The sequence below is a fragment of the Amblyomma americanum genome, chromosome 1 (assembly GCF_052857255.1).
Source record: "Amblyomma americanum isolate KBUSLIRL-KWMA chromosome 1, ASM5285725v1, whole genome shotgun sequence".
Classification (NCBI taxonomy): Eukaryota; Metazoa; Arthropoda; class Arachnida; order Ixodida; family Ixodidae; genus Amblyomma; species Amblyomma americanum.
In genome coordinates this window covers 298034617-298055450 of record NC_135497.1, presented here as the reverse complement: position 1 = coordinate 298055450, position 20834 = coordinate 298034617, and the positions used below count along the sequence as shown (strand labels likewise).

At 48.3% G+C, this 20834-nt stretch overlaps 1 protein-coding gene across 4 annotated transcripts in view; it reads right to left on the bottom strand.

Annotated features, from left to right (window-relative positions):
* LOC144115266 (uncharacterized) overlaps window positions 1–20834 on the bottom strand; it is a 339847-nt gene that overhangs the window by 19677 nt on the left and 299336 nt on the right. For all 4 annotated transcript variants that reach the window (XM_077649571.1, XM_077649574.1, XM_077649573.1 and 1 more), the window contains 3 exons: window positions 19050–19235; window positions 7126–7311; window positions 239–424 (listed from right to left, as the gene is read on the bottom strand). In XM_077649571.1, the coding sequence (XP_077505697.1) occupies window positions 239–424; window positions 7126–7311; window positions 19050–19235 (558 nt within the window). The remainder of the gene's footprint in view (window positions 1–238; window positions 425–7125; window positions 7312–19049; window positions 19236–20834) is intronic.

Genomic DNA, 20834 nt, shown 5'->3' with positions numbered 1-20834 from the left:
CACAGTTGTTTTTCAGTCAATGAAACCGAAACAACACGAGAGAAGAAATTCAATCAAATTATTTAGCGGTTGTAGGAAAATACCACACGGTAACTCATGTATTCTAATGTCTAACGCATCGTTTGACAGAAGGAAACGCGCAATAAAATTACACTAACTGCCCACTGAAAGAGAAGACACTTTCGCAAGGCAGGAAAGCTACCTAAGGTACAAGATAGTAGGTTCCCAGATTATTTACCTGGATGAGATATGTGCAACGGCAGCAAGCGCAGTGTTGGTGGAAGGACAGAACAGCGAGCGTGTGCTGCTTGTGCCAAGGTATGGACAACCATGGCCTGGAGCAGGCTGCCAGGGAAGGGCCACCGCATCACTGTGATGCACATCAGCAGTGAGAAAGGCCCATCAACGGCTCCCGGTATGTTTCCTGTAGAAAAACAAATAGGGTGAAGACTGCTATGAAGATACGGGTGGCAATCATTTTGAGATGTTTTCACTCATGTGCTCCAGAAGCAGCCAAAAGAAACATGCTAGCGAAACACAAGCAGTTGTGTCATTCACACCTGGACGAAGCAATGCCGACAACAGCTTTACACAAAGAAGCAGTTCAGCAGTGGCTGACAGAGAGAACACTAATGGAACGCTATGATGCCAACAATGTGGCTCCTATAAAACATGAAGCTGCCCAAACTGTGTGTTGTCAAATACCATGTAGGTGTCGCTGTGGCGAGGGCTGGCAACGTCAAGCTCTGGCTCCCACCTTAGCTTTAACCTTATGGAGTTTCTCTGGGTACAAGTTAATAATGATACCAAGAATGAGCATAAAGATTTATGGCTTCCTTTGGTTGAAGCTCTGCTCAGAAACAAGCCACCAACGGTGACAGCAGAAAAGTGGAGGAATTGTGCACACCACGCCATGAATAATGAAGAAAAATTCAGAGCAAACTCTGCCAGCGGCCCTCATATTCATTAACACATACGAGTTTCACAAAACATAACTATGTAGCACATCGGCTCTGGGATGCATCACAATAGTAAACCAGCGCTAACATCTCTTGCACTGCAAATTAAGACTTTACATCACCAAGTTATCAGGCTTCCAAACTTTGGAAGTGGTATGCCAGGTTTAACTTCCTGAAGCAACACATGGGCTATGAAGAACACCACAGTGGACGGCTCCGGATTAGTTTAGACCACATGGGGTTCTTCAACGTGCATTGATGTCGCACAGTACACCACTGTTTTTATGTTTTGCCACCGTCGAAATACTGCCACTGCAGCAGGATCGGGATCGAACCCGCGACCCTGAGATCAGCAGCCGAACGCCAAAGCCACTAAGCCATGCGGTGGGTGCTTCCAAATTTTCATCTAGCTGCTTTTTCTATGGACTGATTTTCTGTCGCACTAAAGAATACAATACTTGCTTTAACTATTTGCTTAATAAATCTTTAAGCATGCAGTTTTGTCTTCACTGAGAACGAATAAACAACTGAGGCTCCTCAACCTTCACGCTGTAAGCAGGCAAAGGACACCTGCAGCTGCATTCGTTTAATACAAGCACATGCATCAGTTTTTGTGGATATACGCAGGTTGGAGTGGAACGTCAATTCTTATAAATGTCCGACATGAGTGTGACGACATCCATACAGACACAAGGCAGCAACGGCAAACTGCAATACGGGCACTGCCTTTGATAAAAACAACTTACTTGTGTGGTGCATTCTTTTCAGCTATCTCCTGCTTCTTGATACAGCTAACTCATTGTTAGAAGCATACAGAAGCAGTGAGCCACTCACAACTTGCCTCCGCGTCCCCCGGCTCTGCTTCTCGCATCGACCCTTTTTCCTTTAAAAGCGCGCTTACATCGAAAGGTGGGCGACCTGTCACATTTGCAAACAGCACGCCTGTTTTGCACCTTGTGAGCCATGACGAAGCAAGTACGCATCGAAATGATCACTGAATGTGGGGGAAGAGAGAAATACAAGAAAAACATTTAACGCTCTAGAGCACAAATTCAATACGACACAAATTTTTATTTTTCTCGTCGAGCAGCCACGATCTACCGCTGACGCTGATACTGTCGAAGCTTGGGCAAGTTGGTGTGACATGGTTTTTTCAGCAGCGCAGGAGACAAAGGACGTGACAAGTGCACAGACATGGCGCTGAACTTACAACTGGTTTATTGAGGTGATTTTCACTACCTAAATACAGTGGCAACCAATCTCAAATGAAAAGACAGATACACAAAACAGATTGACGAAAATGACAATTCCTGAGCACAGGTCTACAGTGGCACAAGACCAACTGCGCACGTTTTTCTATTCTCACCAAGGAAACGTAGTTCTTTATCAGACAGAGCTATTGAGGCAACGCTTACGCATTCATCATTGAACTTATGGATTTCATGAGCTTCAATGATTTCACGAGTGATTTTTGTTCTATTATCTGACAGCACTCGACACTGAGTGAAAACAGGATAACACGGCGGTTTTTTGTTCTTTTTTCTTTCCTCTGTGCAGTCTCTGCAATGAATGCCAAGGTGACGGGAAGCGGTGCCGCTCACGTTGTTGTTGTGTTCCCGCAGCCGGTCGTTGAGGCAACAACCAGTTTGCCCCGTCTAGTGCTTGCCACATGTAAGCGGAAACCTGTACACAACATTGCTGCTACATGGTACAAAACCTTTTTGGTGTTTCTTATCGCAGCCAACCATCCTTTCATTGCTGATGTTTACAATATGGCAGAGTTTGGAGAGCGTATCGGGCGTGGAAAAAAACAACGCTTACATCGGCACGCGCTCCCACCCTTTTCAGATTATGTGAAATGCGGTGTAGATAAGGAATAACCACATACTTTCTTTTTTCTTCCTTGGGCCTTTCAGTGGAATCTCTGCGGCCTGAATTAATGATTTCTCTTAGCAGGCTCTCTGATATTGCAATCAAAAGGTCGGAAGGGTATCCTGCTGCTTGTAAGCGTACCACCTGATTTTGATATCTGTCTTGATTCGCATGATGGCATGATTTTTCTAGGGCATTTCCTAAACACAACTTTGCGATGCCGCGCTTTACAAGCTTAGAATGTGCAGAAGCGAAAGGCGTGAGGGGCTTCTGGCATCGTGGCTCGTAACGCCAGCACACATGGCTATTTTTGAGGAACATGGCAAGATCTAAAAAACGTAACTTTCCTTCAGAAGGCGTTTCATGCGTCAAAACAAGAGCGTCAAGACAGGTGTGAAAAATTGACAAAACTTTCGAGACCGAGGCCTCTGCGTCAGTAACTGAACATGTCGTCAAAACTAAAAAATCATCTACAAACCTGAAAACACGAGCCACGCTTTCGTCTAGTTGACTATCAAGGAGCCTGTCATGGTGCGCGAGATAAATGTCGCTTAGTATCGGAGCTATGCATGAACCAATGCAGACGCCATTGCTCCGGAGGTAAACAGATTCATTCCAGGTGGAAAATGTCGAGCTAAGGTAAATAGTAAGGAGTTCCAAGAAGTTGCTATTGCTGATGCCTGCAGAATTCTGGAAAGCTACCACACCAAAGGAATCAATGCATTCTACAACGCTTGCCAGCAGTTTCTTTTGCGGATGGGAATTATATAAATCTTTTATATCGATAGAGCAGGCCGAAAAGCCTTTCCCTGGGTTTTGTTGCAAGAAAGCGATTACTTGGTTAGAACTCTTCACCTGAAAAGGGTTGTCAATGGTTAAGAGGTTCAGCTTGTCTTGCAAAAAATAACACGACAGACTTTTTCCATGTGCCATCCTCGGTGACTATTGCTCGAAGTGGGCAGTCCAGCTTGTGAGTTTTGGCTGTGAAGAATATCTTTAAGCAGGACCCCTTGCTTTTCTCCATACACTTGGCTAGGGATTCCAAATTCATTTGTGCACACGTTTTCCATGCTGGGGCTTTCAATTTACTTAGAGCGACATCGCTTCTCTGCCGGAAAGTCGAACTGATAGCATTTTCTGCTTTCGATAAGCAGAGCGCTTTTGGCATCACAGCAAAACCTCCCTCTTTACCAACCTCTAATAGGGTCAGCGAGTTGTTCTTTAAAAACGAAACGGTGAATTTGATTGGAATTCTACACCTGGTAGGTTTACACTTTGCCAAAATGTCCACTCCATCTGAAACACATCGGTCCACTTCCGGAGCAGCTGCTAGGCTGGAAACTTGTCTCACCATCTCAAGAAGTTCCGGTGCCGATCGCCTGGGTTCCACTGCAACCTTTGGTCCTCGTCTAAGGACGCCTTGTACTTGTTCCGGCAAGGACACTTCACCATAGGTGTGGACCGGACTGAAGCTTTCCTGATGCGTCTTCTTAGTGATGGCTCGAAGCTGTGGCAGCGCGCAGCGCCATAAGAATTCTGTAGTCCTGTCTGCCGTCTGAGACCACCGCCGCCATTCAAGGGCACCATGAGCTGAAGATGCGCCGCTGTGTGCTCTCAGGAAGAGCCATTCTCTGTAGAGGCAAAATCACTCGTGAAATCATTGAAGCTCATGAAATCCATAAATTCAAAGACGAATGCGTAAGCGTTGCCTCAATAGCTCTGTCTGATAAAGAACTACGTTTCCTTGATGAGAATAGAAAAACGTGCGCAGCTGGTCTTGTGCCACTGTACACCTGTGCTCAGGAATTGTCATTTTCGTCAATCTGTTTTGTGTATGTCTTTTCATTCGAGATTGGTTGCCACTGTATTTAAGTAGTGAAAATCACCTCAAAAAACCAGTTGTAAGTTCAGCGCCGTGTCTGTGCACTTGTCACGTCCTTTGTCTCCTGCGCTGCTGAAAAAACCGCTGACGAGCGAAGTCACAGAGGGGACCCAAGGACATGTTCCTGGAAAATTTTAAACGTTTTCGAGCAGCCAGCTGCGCAGAAGTACGACCCTTTACGTCACTGAAGACTTACATGAAAATATATTTGTGACTAATCAATACTCCACACTATGTAATATCAAAACACAAGCGCATCGCAAAAGCGCGCTGAAATGGACAGGGAGAGCAGCAGACACGACCTGCTCACGCTTCGCGGCCTGGCCAACAGGCGGCCCAGCCAATGCCATGAGCATGGCCTATAATTATCATGCGTCTGTGTCAAAGTATGTGCTATGTAAAATGCGTTTGATCGTTCCTCATAGATCCCAGCATGGCGACAATCTTAATTGTTGAACACGTCTGCTGTACACCTAAGGCACTTGACTAAGAAGCAAACAAGTGGAGTTTTTTTTCTCGTAATTCAATGAGAGAAAATTTTTAATTGCTACAGTTCTGGCAAGATAGAGACTTGGGACATACTGTGAATGGAACATGTGCATTTGTCAGCAAAATGATTGGTGTCAGTGAATGGACAGCGTTTAATGGAAAGAAGGAGAGGCAAGAGTAAGCAGGTGGAAGTGGTCGACACCCAGCACAGAATGGCCAGGAAGTGGAGATTAGCAGCATAGAACCCTGTATGACAACTTCCAAAAGCTCGCATTGAGGCCATGCATGCACAACTTTTCCCAGCACTATGTTAGATGCTAACTGCATGGCATATGCTTTAAAGGGGTCCAGACACAAAGTTTTTCGGTGTCAGTTTATTTACCTTCAAAGAGGCCTACGGGCCTAGCAATCACGAAAATAAGCACAAAACACGAGTGCACAGTGTGAATAATTAATTACAAACCATTTTGTACACAAAGCCTTTGGTCTCAGTCAGCGCCAGCGCTGAAGTGAACAACACCTGAGATTAGCGACGTCACAATAATTAAAGCAAGTGCACCATTACACCACTCGATGTGGGTGGAAATGATTTGGTTTATGGGGGTTAAACGTCCCAAAGCGACTCAGGCTATGAGGGACGTTGTAGTGAAGGGCTTCGGAAATTTCCAGCACCTGGGGTTCTTTAATGTGCACTGATATTGCGCGGTACACGGGCCTCTAGAATTTCACCTCCATCGAAATTCGACCACCGCGACCGGGATCGAACTCGCGTCTTTCAGGTCAGCAGTCAAGCGCCATAGCCACTGAGGCGCGGAGGCAGCCCGATGTGGGTGGAAATGGCGAGAGGCTCATCGGACAGCATTAAAACCAGCAATAACTTATGTTCCCCTCAAAGAATGTGCCAGACACTTGCGAGATGGCAACTTCTTACGCCCATGAAAGAAATCGTACGGTAACTAACCCCTACCTCCTCTCCCACTACCGACCCATATATCCCACCTTCCTGCCCTGTGTGCAATGCACAGAAGGCAAACCTGACTGATATCCTCGGGATCTGTCCGGCTTCCCCGACACCCAGCAGGCCGGAGCCACTCCAAACATGGGAGGACTGGGAGACCTCACTACGCTCCACAGATCAGGCACGACAGAAGATCGTCGCCACCTGTGCGGCCAGCGTCATGGACCTTTTAGCCAGGAACGTTTGAGTGCGGTGTGGTCGTGCGGGGACCCAGGGGTCCTGGGAGGCCCGAATTCCTCTGCACAATAAAGTCTTTCTCTCTCTCACTCTCATGCCGTTCATTGCGTTTAAAATTTTGTGTCTGCAGCCCTTTAAAGGACTATAGACACCAAATTTTTTCTTGTGTGTTTTCTTTTTTCGAACGATATCTTAGACATTCGTATACATGAAGCACCCTGTGGTATTTGTGTACGACCGCTAAATAATTTATAATTGAATTTCTTCTTTACGCTTTTTCGGTTTCATCGACCGAAGGACGACTGTGACGTCAAGTTGATGTTTTGGCCACGTGATCAACTGGAAAAACTTTAATATAATCACTGACAGGCTTGTCATTCCATGTTTTGGAAGAGGCTGGATTAAATGTCGTAGTGAATTGAATATACATATCAGCGATTATATTACAGTTTTTCTAGGAGATCACGCGAACAAAACATCAACTTGATGTCACAGTCGTCGTTCAGTCAATGAAACCGAAACAGCAAGAGAGAAGAAAATCAATCAAATTATTTAGCTGATGTTGGAAAATATCACCCTGTAACTCATGTATTCTAATGTCTAACGCATCGTTTGACAGAAGAAAACAAGCAATAAAATTACACTAACTGCCCACTGAAAGAGAAGACACTTTCGCAAGGCAGGAAAGCTACCTAAGGTACAAGATGTTAGGTTCCCAGATTATTTACCTGGATGAGATATGTGCAACGGCAGCAAGTGCAGTAATGGTGGAAGGACAGAACAGCGAGCGTGTGCTGCTTGTGCCAAGATCAGGACAACCATGGCCTGGAGCAGGCTGCCAGGGAAGGGCCACCGCATCACTGTGATGCACATCAGCAGTGAGAAAGGCCCATCAACGGCTCCCGGTATGTTTCCTGTAGAAAAACAAAAAGGGTGAAGACAGCTATGAAGATACGGGTGGCAATCATTTTGAGATGTTTTCACTCATGTGCTCCAGAAGCAGCCAAAAGAAACATACTAGCGAAACACAAGCAGTTGTGTCATTCACACCTGGACGAAGCAATGCCGACAACAGTTTTACACAAAGAAGCAGTTCAGCAGTGGCTGACAGAGAGAACACTAATGGAACGCTATGATGCCAACAATGTGGCTCCTATAAAACATGAAGCTGCCCAAACTGTGTGTTGTCAAATACCATGTAGGTGTCGCTGTGGCGAGGGCTGGCAACGTCAAGCTCTGGCTCCCACCTTAGCTTTAACCTATGGAGTTTCTCTGGGTACAAGTTAATAATGATACAGAGAATGAGCGTAAAGATTTATGGCTTCCTTTGGTTGAAGCTCTGCTCAGAAACAAGCCACCAACGGTGACAACAGAAAAGTGGAGGAATTGTGCACACCACGCCATGAATAATGAAGAAAAATTCAGAGCAAACTCTACCAGCGGCCCTCATATTCATTAACACATACGAGTTTCACAAAACATAACTATGTAGCACATCGGCTCTGGGATGCATCACAATAGTAAACCAGCGCTAACATCTCTTGCACTGCAAATTAAGACTTTACATCACCAAGTTATCAGGCTTCCAAACTTTGGAAGTGGTATCCCAAGTTTAACTTCCTGAAGGAACACATGGGCTATGAAGAACACCACAGTGAACGGCTCCGGATTAATTTAGACCGTATGGGGTTCTTCAACGTGCATTGACGTCGCACAGTACACCACTGTTTTTATGTTTTGCCACCGTCGAAATACTGCCACTGCAGCAGGATCGGGATCGAACCCGCGACCCTGAGATCAGCAGCCGAACGCCAAAGCCACTAAGCCATGCGGTGGGTGCTTCCAAATTTTCATCTAGCTGCTTTTTCTATGGACTGATTTCCTGTCGCACTAAAGAATACAATACTTGCTTTAACTATTCGCTTAATAATTCTTTAGGCATGCAGTTTTGTCTTCGCTGAGAACGAATAAACAACTGAGGCTCCTCAACCTTCACGCTGTAAGCAGGCAAAGGACACCTGCAGCTGCATTCCTTTAATACAAGCCCATGCATCAGTTTTTGTGGTTATACGCAGGTTGGAGTGGAACGTCAATTCTTATAAATGTCCGACATGTGTATGACGACATCCATACAGACACAAGGCAGCAACGGCAAACTGCAATACGGGCACTGCCTTTGATAAAAACAACTTACTTGTGTGGTGCATTCTTTTCAGCTATCTCCTGCTTCTTGATACAGCTAACTCATTGTTAGAAGCATACAGTAGCAGTGAGCCACTCACAATTTGCCTCCGCATCCCCCGGCTCTGCTTCTCGCATCGACCCTTTTTCCTTTAAAAGCGCGCTTACATCGAAAGGTGGGCGACCTGTCACATTTGCAAACAGCACGCCTGTTTTGCACCTTGTGAGCCATGACGAAGCAAGTACGCATCGAAATGATCACTGAATGTGGGGGAAGACAGAAATACAAGAAAAGCATTTAACGCTTTAGCGCACAAATTCAATACGACACAAATTTTTATTTTTCTCGTCGAGCAACCACGATCTACCGCTGACGCTGATACTGTAGAAGCTTGTGCAAGTTGGTGTGACATGGTTTTTTCAGCAGCGCAGGAGACAAAGGACGTGACAAGTGCACAGACAAGGCGCTGAACTTACAACTGGTTTATTGAGGTGATTTTCACTACTTAAATACAGTGGCAACCAATCTCAAATGAAAAGACAGATACACAAAGCAGATTGACGAAAATGACAATTCCTGAGCACAGGTCTACAGTGGCACAAGACCAGCTGCGCACGTTTTTCTATTCTCATCAAGGAAACGTAGTTCTTTATCAGACAGAGCTATTGAGGCAACGCTTACGCATTCATCTTTGAATTTATGGATTTCATGAGCTTCAATGATTTCACGAGTGATTTTTGTTCTCTTATCTGACAGCACTCGACACTGAGTGAAAACAGGATAACACGGCGGTTTTTTGTTCGTTTTTCTTTCCTCTGTGCAGTCTCTGCAATGAATGCCAAGGTGACGGGAAGCGGTGCCGCTCACGCTGTTGTTGTGTTCCCGCAGCCGGTCGTTGAGGCAACAACCAGTTTGCCCCGTGTAGTGCTTGCCACATGTAAGCGGAAACCTGTACACAACATTGCTGCTACATGGTACAAAACCTTTTTGGTGTTTCTTATCGCAGCCAACCATCCTTTCATTGCTGCTGTTTACAATATGGCAGAGTTTGGAGAGCGTATCGGACGCGGAAAAAAACAACGTTTACATCGGAACGCGCTCCCACCCTTTTCAGATTATGTGAAATGCGGTGTAGATAAGGAATAACCACATACTTTCTTTTTTCTTCCTTGGGCCTTTCAGTGGAATCTCTGCGGCCTGAATTAATGATTTCTCTTAGCAGGCTCTCTGATATTGCAATCAGAAGGTTGGAAGGGTATCCTGCTGCTTGTAAGCGTACCACCTGATTTTGATAGCTGCCTTGCATCGCATGATGGCATGATTTTTCTAGGGCATTTCTTAAAACACAACTTTGCGATGCCGCGCTTTACAAGCTTAGAATGTGCAGAAGCGAAAGGCGTGAGGGGCTTCCGGCATCGTGGCTCGTAACGCCAGCACACATGGCTATTTTTGAGGAACATGGCAAGATCTAAAAAACGTAACTTTCCTTCAGAAGGCGTTTCATGCGTCAAAACAAGAGGGTCAAGACAGGTGTGAAAAATTGACAAAACTTTCGAGACCGAGGCCTCTGCGTCAGTAACTGAACATGTCGTCAAAACTAAAAAATCATCTACAAACCTAAAAACACGAGCCATGCTTTCGTCGAGTTGACTATCAAGGAGCCTGTCATGGTGCGCGAGATAAATGTCGCTCAGTATCGGAGCTATGCATGAACCAATACCGACGCCATTGCTCTGGAGGTAAACAGATTCATTCCAGGTGGAAAATGTCGAGTTAAAGTAAAAAGTAAGGAGTTCCAAGAAGTTGCAATTGCTGATGCCTGCAGAATTCTGGAAAGCTACCACACCAAAGGAATCAATGCATTCTTCAACGCTTGCCAGCAGTTTCTTTTGCGGAAGGGAATAATATAAATCTTTTATATCGATAGAGCAGGCCGAAAAGCCTTTCCCTGGGTTTTGTTGCAAGAAAGCGATTACTTGGTTAGAACTCTTCACCTGAAAAGGGTCGTCAATGGTTAAGAGGTTCAGCTTGTCTTGCAAAAAATAACACGACAGACTTTTTCCATGTGCCATCCTCGGTGACTATTGCTCGAAGTGGGCAGTCCAGCTTGTGAGTTTTGGCTGTGAAGAATATCTTTAAGCAGGACCCCTTGCTTTTCTCTATACACTTGGCTAAGGATTCCAAATTCATTTGTGCACACATTTTCCGTGCTCGGGCTTTCACTTTACATAGAGCGACATCGCTTCTCTGCCGGAAAGTTGAACTGATAGCATTTTCTGCTTTCGATAAGTAGAGCGCTTTTGGCATCACAGCAAAACCTCCCTCTTTACCAACCTCTAATAGGGTCAACGAGTTGTTCTTTAAAAACGAAATGGTGAATTTGATTGGAATTCTACACCTGGTAGGTTTACACTTTGCCAAAATGTCCACTCCATCTGAAACACATCGGCCCACTTCAGGAGCCGCTGCTAGGCTGGAAACTTGTCTCACCATCGCAAGAAGTTCCGGTGCCGATTGCCTGGTTTCCACGTCGAACTTTGGTCCTCGTCTAAAGACGTCTTGTACTTCTTCCGGCAAGGACACTTCATCATAGGTGTGGACCGGACTGAAACTTTCCTGATGCGTCTTCTTAGTGATGGCTCGAAGCTGCGGCAGCGCGCACTGCCATAAGAATTCCATAGTCCTGTCTGCCGTCTGAGACCACCGCCGCCATTCAAGTGCACCATGAGCTGAAGTTGTGCCGTTGTGTGCTCTCAGGAAGAGACATTCTCTGTAGAGGCAAAATCACTCGTGAAATCATTGAAGCTCATGAAATCCATAAATTCAAAGATGAATGCGTAAGCATTGCCTCAATAGCTCTGTCTGATAAAGAACTACGTTTCCTTGATGAGAATAGAAAAACGTGCGCAGCTGGTCTTGTGCCACTGTAGACCTGCGCTCAGCAATTGTCATTTTCGTCAATCTGTTTTGTGTATGTGCCTTTTCATTCGAGATTGGTTGCCACTGTATTTAAGTAGTGAAAATCACCTCAATAAACCTGTTGTAAGATCAGCGCCGTGTCTGTGCACTTGTCACGTCCTTTGTCCCCTGCGCTGCTGAAAAAACCGCTGACGAGCGAAGGCACGGAGGGGACCCAAGGACATGTTCCTGGAAAGTTTTTAAAGTTTTCGAGCAGCCAGCTGCGCAGAAGTACGACCCTTTACGTCACTGAAGACTTACATGAAAATATATTCGTGACTAATCAATACTCCACACTATGTTTTAACAAAACACAAGCGCATCGCAAAAGCGTGCTGAAACGGACAGGGAGAGCAGCAGACACGACCTGCTCACGCTTCGCGGCCTGGCCAAAAGGCGCCGCAGCCAATGCCATGAGCATGGCCTATAGTTATCATGCGTCTGTGTCAAAGTATGTGCTATGTAAAATGCGTTTGATCATCCATCATATATCCCAGCATGGCGACAATCTTCCTTGTTGAACACGTCTGCTGTACACCTAAGGCACTTGACTAAGAAGCAAACAAGTGGAGTTTTTTTTCTCGTAATTCAATGAGAAAAAAATTTTCAATTGCTACAGCTCCGGCAAGATAGAGACTTGGGACATACTGTGAATGGAACATGTGCATTTGTCAGCAAAATGATTGGTGTCAGTGAATGGACAGCGTTTAATGGAAAGAAGGAGAGGCAAGAGTAAGCAGGTGGAAGTGGTCGACACCCAGCACAGAATGGCCAGGAAGTGGAGATTAGTGGTGTAGCACCCTGTATGACAACTTCCCAGAGCTGACATTGAGGTCATGCATGCACAAATTTTCCCGCCACAATGTTAGATGCTAACTGCACGGCATATGCTTTAAAGGCGTCCAGACACAAAGTTTTACGGTGTCAGTTTATTTGCCTTCAAAGAGGCCTACGGGCCTAGCAGTCACGAAAATAAGCGCAAAACACCAGTGCACAGTGTGAATAATTAATTACAAACCATTCTGTACACAAAACCTTTGGTCTCAGTTAGCACCATCGCTGAAGTGAACAACCCCTGAGTTTAGCGACGTCACAATAATTAAAGCACGTGCACGATGACATCAGTCGATGTGGGTGGAAATGGTTTGGTCTATGGGGGTTAAACGTCCCAAAGCGACTCAGTCTATCAGGAACGTTGCAGTGAAGGGCTTCGGAAATTTCCACCACCTGGGGTTCTTTAATGTGCACCGACGTCGCATGGTACACGGACCTTTAGAATTTAACCTCCATCGAAATTCGACCACCGCGACCGGGATCGAACTCGCGTCTTTCAGGTCAGCAGTCAAGCGCCATAACCACTGAGCCGCGGAGGCAGCCCAATGTGGGTGGAAATGGCGAGAGGCTCATCGGACAGCATTAAAAACAGCAATAACTTATGTTCCCCTCAAAGAATGTGCCAGACACTTGCGAGATGGCAACTTCTTACGCCCATGAAAGAAATCGTACGGTGACTAACCCCTCTCTCCTCTCCCACTACCGACCCTTCCCACCTTCCTGCCCTGTGTGCAATGCACAAAAGGCAAACATGACAGATATCTTCGGGATCTGTCCGGTTTCCCCTCCACCCAGCAGGCCGGAGCCACTCCAAACATGGGAGGACTGGGAGACCTCACTACGCTCCACAGATCAGGCACGACAGAAGATCGTCGCCACCTGTGCGGCCAGCGTCATGGACCTTTTAGCCATGAACGTTTGAGTGCGGTGTGGTCGTGCGGGGACCCAGGGGTCCTGGGAGGCCCGAATTCCTCTGCACAATAAAGTCTTTCTCTCTCTCACTCTCATGCCGTTCATTGCGTTTAAAATTTTGTGTCTGCACCCCTTTAAAGGACTGTAGACACCAAATTTTTTCTTGCATGTTTTCTTCTTTCAAACGATATCTTAGACATTCGTATACATGAAGCACCCTGTGGTATTTGTGTACGACCGCTAAATAGTTTATAATTGAATTTCTTCTTCACGCTGTTTCGGTTTCGTCGACCGAAGGACGACTGTGACGTCAAGTTGACGTTTTCGCCACGTGATCAACTGGAAAAACTTGTAAGGGCCAGTGCGGGTGGCGCCATCAGGGGACACACAGGGACGGCTGACAACAATGGAGGGAGAGGGGATGCGTGGTTGGCTATGGCGGGAATGTGCGTGAGGTGTGCGCGGGCAGCGCGGGAGTGATCCGAGTGGCGTGGTCGAAGTGGGCTTAGGTGCGCGAACTGCGGATGACTATTGGGGGACTCCGGCACGAGGGACTCTGTGAGCGTGTGTAATAAATCATCCCTTGACACGCGGGGGCCCGTCCGACGGAACCAACATGGAGACCAATGCTGGAACGTCCGCATCTGATGAAAGCTCCGTCACAGCCACGGTCCCGACGACCCTGGTGCAGCAACTCCTGGCCACTACGCTGCTCGAGCGGGAGCAACTGGCAGCGCAAGTGCGCGAGATTCTGCTCACGACATCGAGCAGGCCAATGGAGCAGGCCAATGAAGCTAGGCCTAGCGCGTCGCGGGCTTTGACGATGAGGGAGACACCTGGGCCGTTACCGAAATTCATCGGATATGAAGACAGTCAACCCCCGCAAACATTCTTGGATCGATTCGTCGAGTACTGCGATTTGGGAGGCATCCCGAACGATCGTCGCCTTCAACTTATCCCTGCGGCGTTGGAAGGCTCTGCGAAACAGTGGTGGCGGTTCATCGGTGGCCACTCAGATTGGGCTTCCTTCGCCGAGGACTTCAAGGGCGAGTTCGCGGCCGTCGACTACAGGGAGAAATTGAAGGCAGAGCTGGCCGAGCGCACTCAGCACCCTGCCGAGAATCTAAAACAGTTCATACACGTCATAGCAGAGTACTATGACCGTATTGGAGAGCCTGTCACCGACGCGGGAAAAGTTGATCGGGTGAGGCGGCAAATGCATCCGACCTTTCAGGACCTGACAAATAACATGGAATTCGCTAACCGGCGCGACATGGCAAAGGCAGCGGGCCTCCTTATGCAGCGTGCGTGGCACCGCCTGCGTTACGTGCCACCGCCACTGCGAAGCACGCAGGCCGCGCCCGACCTCGCCTTTGTTGACGCCGGCGCTCCATATCGTCACTGCCCTGTCGCGGCGGCCTCAACCGATGCTTTGTCACGACATGACTGGTCGCTTCGGCCTACGGCGGTGCTCACGTCCCGACACGAGGTCCGTCCTTCGGGCTCGACGCTGCGAGCTGAGGCCCCTTTGTGGGCCCCGCCAGATCCCCGTGCACAGTACCAGTCGCCGGCTTCAACGAACGAAAGCGGCCGCTCCACACCGGTCATCGCATGGCCCATGCCTCCACCTGACGCTGTTGTCTGCCACCGGTGCGGTGGTAGAGGTCATCGAGCGCGCGCATGCCCTACAGGCAAGTCACGAACCAGATCGCGCTGCTTCTGCTGTGATCAGGTCGGTCACCTCCAAGCAAACTGTCCGGGAAACGGCCGAGCGTAGCAGTTGTGCCGGCCGGTGGGAAAGAACCTCTGCTCGAGGTATCAATCGGCGACAGTGTATTTTACGCCCTCCTGGACACCGGCGCCAGCGTTAGCCTGATGAACGCGCGAGCCTTCGAGGCGGCGAAACGAAGTGGCGCCAGCACCAGAGAAGAAAGACGGACTCTCCGGCTTGCAGAGGGATGGTCGGAGACAACACTCTCTGTACGTTGCCGCATCCGTGGCAGGGTAGCAGCCGGAAACAGCGCTTCCTCTTGTTGGAGAAGCTTTGCCACGACATAGTTCTGGGACGAGACTTCCTTGCAACAGCGGGCTTTTCTGTACATATAGGCCTCGGTGGATGGACACTCGGGATGGATCCCCAGCCATTGGTGAGGTTCAGCAAGGCACCCTCTCGCCTGCACACAGCGGCTGCTGGCCATGCTCAAGACAGCTCCACACAAGTTGCACAGCAGCATCCTGTCATGGAAGACTGGGATGAGGACCTAGCTACCTCCTTGCAGCAGCTGTTTGCTCTGGAAGAGCATGGTCCACCCGAGGCCAACTGCAGCCAAGCGACGTCTGACAGCGGGGCCTCTCCAGACAGCGACCGACTGGAAGCCATCCTCAGTCAATATAAACATGTTTTCCAAAAATACCCCGGCTGCACATCTCTCATTACGCATAGAATAGATACAGGCGACCACTGTCCAGTCCGTTGCAAACTGCGCCCAGTAAACGCAAAAAAGCGGGAAGTAATGGACCAGTGTATACAAGAATTGCTGCAGCAAGACCTTATCGAACCATGCACCAGCTCATGGGCCAGTGCTCCAGTCCTGGTGCAGAAACAGAATGGTGGGTACCGCCTAGCAGTTGACTACACACCATTAAATGCCAGGACAAATGTACCAAGGTACCCAATGCCTCGTACCGACTGGGTCCTTGCACAGTTGGGTCGTGCCAAATGGTTCTCGAGTCTGGACCTTGCACAAGATTTTTTCCAAGTGCCTGTAGCACCGGAGGACGTTCAAAAGACTGCGATCATATGCCACAAGGGCATGTTTGAGTTTAAGAGGATGCCATTTGGAGTGGCTGGAGGGCCAGCAACGTTTCAGTCTTTAATGGACACACTGCTAGAGGGAATAAAACATACCTACTGCATGGCTTTCTTGGATGATATCCTTATCTACTCCGACACATTGGCAGAACATCTGGACCACATTGCAGAGGTGTAGCGTAGGATTGACAGGGCCGGCCTCTCAGTCAACCCAGCAAAGGTTTCCTTCTGCAAACAGACTCTCAAGTTCCTTGGGCACATAATTACTCCTGGTGAGTGCAGACCGGACCCAGACAAGGTGCAAGCTGTCTCTCAGTTTCCCCCACCCCGTACTGTCAAACAACTCCAAATGTTCTTGGGCCTAGTTGGCTACTACAGGAATTTTATACCCTCATTCTCCGACAAGGCAAAACCTCTAACACTGCTGTCGAGGAAAGGTACAGACTGGTTGTGGGGGGCTGCGCAGCGAGCAGCATTTGAGCTGCTGAAGACTACACTGGCAGGCGAGGTGGCTGTCACCCTACCGGATCTGAACCGACCATTCGTCATTGAGACGGATGCTAGTGGCACAGGCATTGCGGCGGTTCTACTTCAGGAGGTGGATGGCTTGCTTCGGCCAGTCTCGTTTATTAGCAGAACCCTAAGCGCAGCAGAGCAAAACTACACAGTGCAAGAATGGGAATGTTTGGCAGTCGTGTGGGCTGTGGAAAAATTCAGGCCATACATTGAGTTTACGTCTTTTGAGCTTCATTGTGATCACGCATCGCTGGCATGGATGCTCAACACTGAACACACGTCGGGTCGGGTGCAACGCTGGGTTTTGCGATTCCAAGGGCTGAGGTGCATGGTTAGGCATCGCCGAGGCCGAGCTAACGTCCCAGCCGATGCTCTGAGCAGATTTCCAACTGGTCATCCAGAACCAATGCCTTCAAGCTTGGCAGAAGAATGGTTTCCGATAGAACTCGAGGAACCACAGCTCACCATTCGCTTCGCTGATGTTGCCTCGGCTGAAGTTGTTGACACCTCACCCCTAATCGACTGTGCAAAACTGAAGCACGAGCAACAGAAAGAGCCGTTGCTGCAGCAGCTGCTGCAGTACCTTGAGGCGGCGATCCTACCAGACGACCCCAAGAGGGCAAAAATGGTCTCCGACTTGGCCAAGGAGAGCCATATAGCACCTGATGGGGTTCTGCTTTGGACATGCGGAGGCAAAGCGGTGCCGTGGCTCCCCCTCCGTCTACGGGAATTGGTGCTTAAACTGGAGCACGACCATCCACTCAGTGGACATGCCGGCTTCTTCAAAACCTTAAGGCGCATCGAGAGCCGCTTCACTTGGTTGGGGGTGCGCTCCGACACGTCTCGCTATGTACGAGGGTGTCAGCAGTGCCAGGTCTTCAAGCCCCGTCGCCAGAAGGCAAAGGGACTTATGGACAGCACTTGGGCGTCCTCACCCGTGCAGCACCTCAGTGTGGATCTGATAGGCCCATTGCCCAGAACTCCACGGCAACACAAGTATAATCTTGTAGTTCTGGACACATTCACTAAGTTTATCGAGCTTTTTCCCCTGCGGGCACCATCTTCAGAAGCCATCGTTGAAAGGATGGTGGAAGTTTTCTGCCGGCACGGTGCACCTCTTTCCATCTCCAGTGATATCGGTAAACCATTCGTCAGCAAGATATGGAAGGGAGTGCTGCAACATTGGGGAATACAAGAGCGGCACACAGTCCCCTACAGACCTGCTGGACAGCCTGTAGAACGCCACAATGCTACAGTCAAGAAGACCATTGTCAACTACTGCTCCTCCCACTGCAATTGGGACAAGCGACTCCCTGAGGTGGCCTTCGCAATGCGGACATCAGAGAGTGTAGTCACAGGGTTTACGCCCCCATTCTTGTGCTATGGTCGGGAACTTCGTACACCTTGGGCAGATAGGCAGCAGATTAGTGCTGAAAGTTCTGCATCGGCACCCCATGCACTCGCTGCAGAGCTAAACCTTTACCTGCAGGATGCATTCGCCATGGCCAGGGAACACCTAGAATCAGCGAAGGCCGAACAGGCCAGGCATTACAACAAGCATCGTCAACAAACCACCTACAAAGTTGGCGACCTTGTGCTCCGCGAAAAGCACACTCTAAGTTGGCCCCTCGCCGCTCTGGGCCCTACCTAATCACTGCCCGTGTGGGTCAGAACAACTTTAAACTCAAAGACCCTGCCTCAAGAAAGTATATGGGTGTGGCCAACGCAGACCAGCTGATGCCATACCATCCACCGTGGAGGCCTGCTTGCACGAATTAAGGGGGGGAGGATGTAAGGGCCAGTGCGGGTGGCGCCATCAGGGGACACACAGGGACGGCTGACAACACTGGAGGGAGAGGGGATGCATGGTTGGCTATGGCGGGAATGTGCGTGAGGTGTGCGCGGGCAGCGCGGGAGTGATCCGAGTGGTGTGGTCGAAGTGGCCTCAAGTGTGAGCTCGGTGCGCGTTGCATTAGGTGCGCGAACTGCAGATGACTATTGGGGGACTCCGGCACGCGGGACTCTGTGAGCGTGTGTAATAAATCATCCCTTGACAAACTTTAATATAATCACTGACAGGCTTGTCATTCCATGTTTTGGAAGATGCTGGATTAAATGTCGTAGTGAATTGAATCTACATATCAGCGATTATATTACAGTTTTTCTAGTAGATCACGCGAACAAAACATCAACTTGACGTCACAGTCGTAGTTCAGTCAATGAAACCGAAACAGCACGAGAGAAGAAATTCAATCAAATTATTTAGCGCTTGTAGGAAAATACCACACGGTAACTCATGTATTCTAATGTCTAACGCATCGTTTGACAGAAGGAAACGCGCAATAAAAATACACTAACTGCCAACTGAAAGAGAAGACACTTTCGCAAGGCAGGAAAGCTACCTAAGGTACAAGATGGTAGGTTCCCAGATTATTTACCTGGATGAGATATGTGCAACGGCAGCAAGCGCAGTGTTGGTGGAAGGACAGAACAGCGAGCGTGTGCTGCTTGTGCCAAGATCAGGACAACCATGGCCTGGAGCAGGCTGCCAGGGAAGGGCCACCGCATCACTGTGATGCACATGAGCAATGAGAAAGGCCCATCAACGGCTCCCGGTATGTTTCCTGTAGAAAAACAAATAGGGTGAAGACTGCTATGAAGATACGGGTGGCAATCATTTTGAGATGTTTTCACTCATGTGCTCCAGAAGCAGCCAAAAGAAACATGCTAGCGAAACACAAGCAGTTGTGTCATTCACACCTGGACGAAGCAATGCCGACAACAGCTTTACACAAAGAAGCAGTTCAGCAGTGGCTGACAGAGAGAACACTAATGGAACGCTATGATGCCAACAATGTGGCTCCTATAAAACATGAAGCTGCCCAAACTGTGTGTTGTCAAATACCATGTAGGTGTCGCTGTGGCGAGGGCTGGCAACGTCAAGCTCTGGCTCCCACCTTAGCTTTAACCTATGGAGTTTCTCTGGGTACAAGTTAATAATGATACCAAGAATGAGCATAAAGATTTATGGCTTCCTTTGGTTGAAGCTCTGCTCAGAAACAAGCCACCAACGGTGACAGCAGAAAAGTGGAGGAATTGTGCACACCACGCCATGAATAATGATGAAAAATTCAGAGCAAACTCTGCCAGCGGCCCTCATATTCATTAACACATACGAGTTTCACAACACATAACTATGTAGCACATCGGCTCTGGGATGCATCACAATAGTAAACCAGCGCTAACATCTCTTGCACTGCAAATTAGGACTTTACATCACCAAGTTATCAGGCTTCCAAACTTTGGAAGTGGTATGCCAGGTTTAACTTCCTGAAGGAACACATGGGCTATGAAGAACACCACAGTGAACGGCTCCGGATTAATTTAGACCGTATGGGGTTCTTCAACGTGCATTGACGTCGCACAGCACACCATTGTTTTTATGTTTTGCCACCGTCGAAATACTGCCACTGCAGCAGGATCGGGATCGAACCCGCGACCCTGAGATCAGCAGCCGAACGCCAAAGCCACTAAGCCATGCGGTGGGTGCTTCCAAATTTTCATCTAGCTGCTTTTTCTATGGACTGATTTCCTGTCGCACTAAAGAATACAATACTTGCTTTAACTATTCGCTTAATAAATCTTTAAGCATGCAGTTTTGTCTTCGCTGAGAACGAATAAACAACTGAGGCTCCTCAACCTTCACGCTGTAAGCAGGCAAAGGACACCTGCAGCTGCATTCCTTTAATACAAGCCCATGCATCAATTTTTGTGGTTATACGCAGGTTGGAGTGGAACGTCAATTCTTATAAATGTCCGACATGTGTATGACGACATCCATACAGACACAAGACTGCAACGCCAAACTGCAATACGGGCACTGCCTTTGATAAAAACAACTTACTTGTGTGGTGCATTCTTTTCAGCCATCTCCTGCTTCTCGATACAGCAAACTCATTGTTAGAAGCATACAGAAGCAGTGAGCCACTCACAACTTGCCTCCGCGTCCCCCGGCTCTGCTTCTCGCATCGACCCTTTTTCCTTTAAAAGCGCGCTTACATCGAAAGGTGGGCGACGTGTCACATTTGCAAACAGCGCGCCTGTTTTGCACCTTGTGAGCCATGACGAAGCAAGTACGCATCGAAATGATCACTGAATGTGGGGGAAGACAGAAATACAAGAAAAGCATTTAACGCTCTAGAGCACAAATTCAATACGACACA